Source organism: Atta colombica, unplaced genomic scaffold, assembly GCF_001594045.1.
Source record: "Atta colombica isolate Treedump-2 unplaced genomic scaffold, Acol1.0 scaffold33, whole genome shotgun sequence".
NCBI classification, from domain to species: domain Eukaryota; kingdom Metazoa; phylum Arthropoda; class Insecta; order Hymenoptera; family Formicidae; genus Atta; species Atta colombica.
The window spans coordinates 2,149,640-2,151,906 of record NW_017259437.1 but is presented as its reverse complement, the minus strand read 5'-3'; the positions used below and the strand labels follow the sequence as shown (position 1 = coordinate 2,151,906).

General features: G+C 50.3%; 1 protein-coding gene across 1 annotated transcript in view; it reads left to right on the top strand.

Moving 5' to 3' along the window:
• Positions 1 to 345: 345 nt before the first annotated feature.
• LOC108690516 overlaps positions 346 to 2,267 on the top strand; it is a 15,188-nt gene continuing 13,266 nt past the window's right edge. The window contains 2 exon segments of the mRNA XM_018197848.1: positions 346 to 621; positions 623 to 810. Coding sequence (XP_018053337.1) covers positions 572 to 621; positions 623 to 810 — 238 coding nt within the window. The 5' untranslated portion in view covers positions 346 to 571.

Below are 2,267 nucleotides of genomic sequence, written 5' to 3'. Positions count from 1 at the left end.
GGGGTGTCATGGGGGCGCCGCGCCGGAGGAAGAAAGGGGAGAGACTGGCCTATCGGGACCGACTCGGAGTTGTTCGGAATCTATCGGTGGACCAGATTTTACTCGTACGTACGCACATTCACCCCCGCAGCACGACGACGTTGGGGGTGCGTGTCTCTCCGTCCGTGTAAGTGTGAGTACGGCCGCTCTTGTACGTACACACGTCGCTAAGACACGTTTAACGACGCGGAGACGCAGGCGCGGTTTCGCGCGGTCACGCTCGCGCACTCGCCGCGCGCGTCGCCGGCGCCGTCGTCGTTTTCGCGAGGAAATTGATTCTGCGCGAAACGCAAACGGGGGTTCCAGCAGCGACGGAGCCAGCCGTGCACCACCAGAGAGAAGCCGGGCTCGGCGAGCCACGCATACTCTTCCGTCGGGGAATCATTCCCGTAATCGAGTCACGCAGAAATCCACGTTCGTACACACAACGCTACTCAGCCCACGTATCGCACACGCGGAGGATTATGCTTCTACCGTCGTCGCTTTCCGTGTGTATCCTTTTACACAGACGTCGTGCTGGCTGTTGCTGTTGATGCTACTGCTGCTGTTGACGAGGCAACAGAGAGAGAGAGAGAGAAGGAGAGAGAGAGAGAAAGAAAAAGAAAACGAGCGGAGAGGAGCCTCTCCAACGACATGCGAAGAGACGCGTCCGACGCGACGACGACGGACAACGAGCGAGGATCGCAGACAGCCCTAGTGAGACACGTCGACGGCGACGAGCGACAGAAGTATCCATGGAATTGAAAATCCTCCTGTGGTTTCACATCGTGGGTGAGTTGCCCTTCCAACGCTGCGCCTTCCGCACCGCCCTTGCCTCCCTTATATATGCGTACATGCACACGTACATGTCGTCGGCACGCATAACACGCAGAATCTCCCCCGTTGCATCTGGTACATGGTACCTGATGTCATCGACAGCATGCATGCACTTCGAGATATCCTCCTTGCTTCTCGCAGTTCTCCTCAATTCGCGTGTCCTCCCGCTATGCGCTGTCTTCCCGCTGGCTAGCTGGTTAGCCGCCTCGCACGTTCATTGCCCCGATAAACGGCATCCTATGGTATAGATCCATCCTTGCGACTTGTATGCCAAAACGGGTTGCTGCACTCGATAGCTATCAGCCAACGTGGTCCGCACAGAGAACCGTTTTACTCCTTTCAAGGACCACTTTCGCGCGGCCGCATCAACGGCACGAGCTTGTAACTGCAAAATATGAATATAAGCTAAGTTAACAATAGACAAATATTTCGTTCGAAAACGAACGCTTTCATTGACACATTTGAGTAAACATGTGCGTTTACGTGTGCAAACCGACGATATAAATTTTACATGCAAACGTACGTATATTCGACTTTTCGGTTAAGCTATTACGTTAAATCCAATGAATTTATTATGTTAACATGGATTAAATTAAATTGCCGATATTAAACGAGATTAAATTATCGCATTATCGCATCGAAGCGCATGGCGCCAAACTATAAAAATTTCAAGTTAAAGCGTACGACTATACATTATCATCGTTAATTTAGCGCCACCGTAAAATTCATGCCTGAGTGCTCCGGGTCAGACGCTTTTTCACGATATCAGAAACTTTCTCCATTACGGATATTAGCATAAAGTACATGCATAGACGATGCGGTACGCGCGAGGACTGCGAAGCTGTCGTAAGAATTATAACGTGATACGCAAATGTCGTAGAAAGAATCGAGAACGTCTGTCGAGATCCTCGGGATTTCCAGTTCACGAAATGGATTTCGTTCTTGGCGATGGGCGTTGCTACTCGGGGAACAAAACGCAAAAACTGTTAGCGAAGACGAGAGGCAAGACGTCTCGGGAAGAGGATCCTTTTCGCCGCGAGCATTGAACCAGCCGGCGTTGTATCCAAGAGAGAAATGTCGGACATTGGCGTCGGGTCGTTGCACCATTCGCCATAAAACGTACGGGCGTTCCCCGTAATAGGGCATTAACAAATTTAACGAATTCCCATCACGGTGGTATATAATCGCATTAATGACATTCTGGCGAATGCGATTTTATAGTGCGCGGCGGAGAGCCCTCCGTCGCGCCGGATAAATTTCGCGCTCCACTACGATCTGGCCTCACCAAACTTCATCTGTTTTTGATGTTTTCTTTCTTAATATTAACGAAGTCGTCGACGAACAATCGATATATATATACTGATCATTATTATTCAAGACTACTTTTGCGTTTACAAATGGAGACTTCCTGC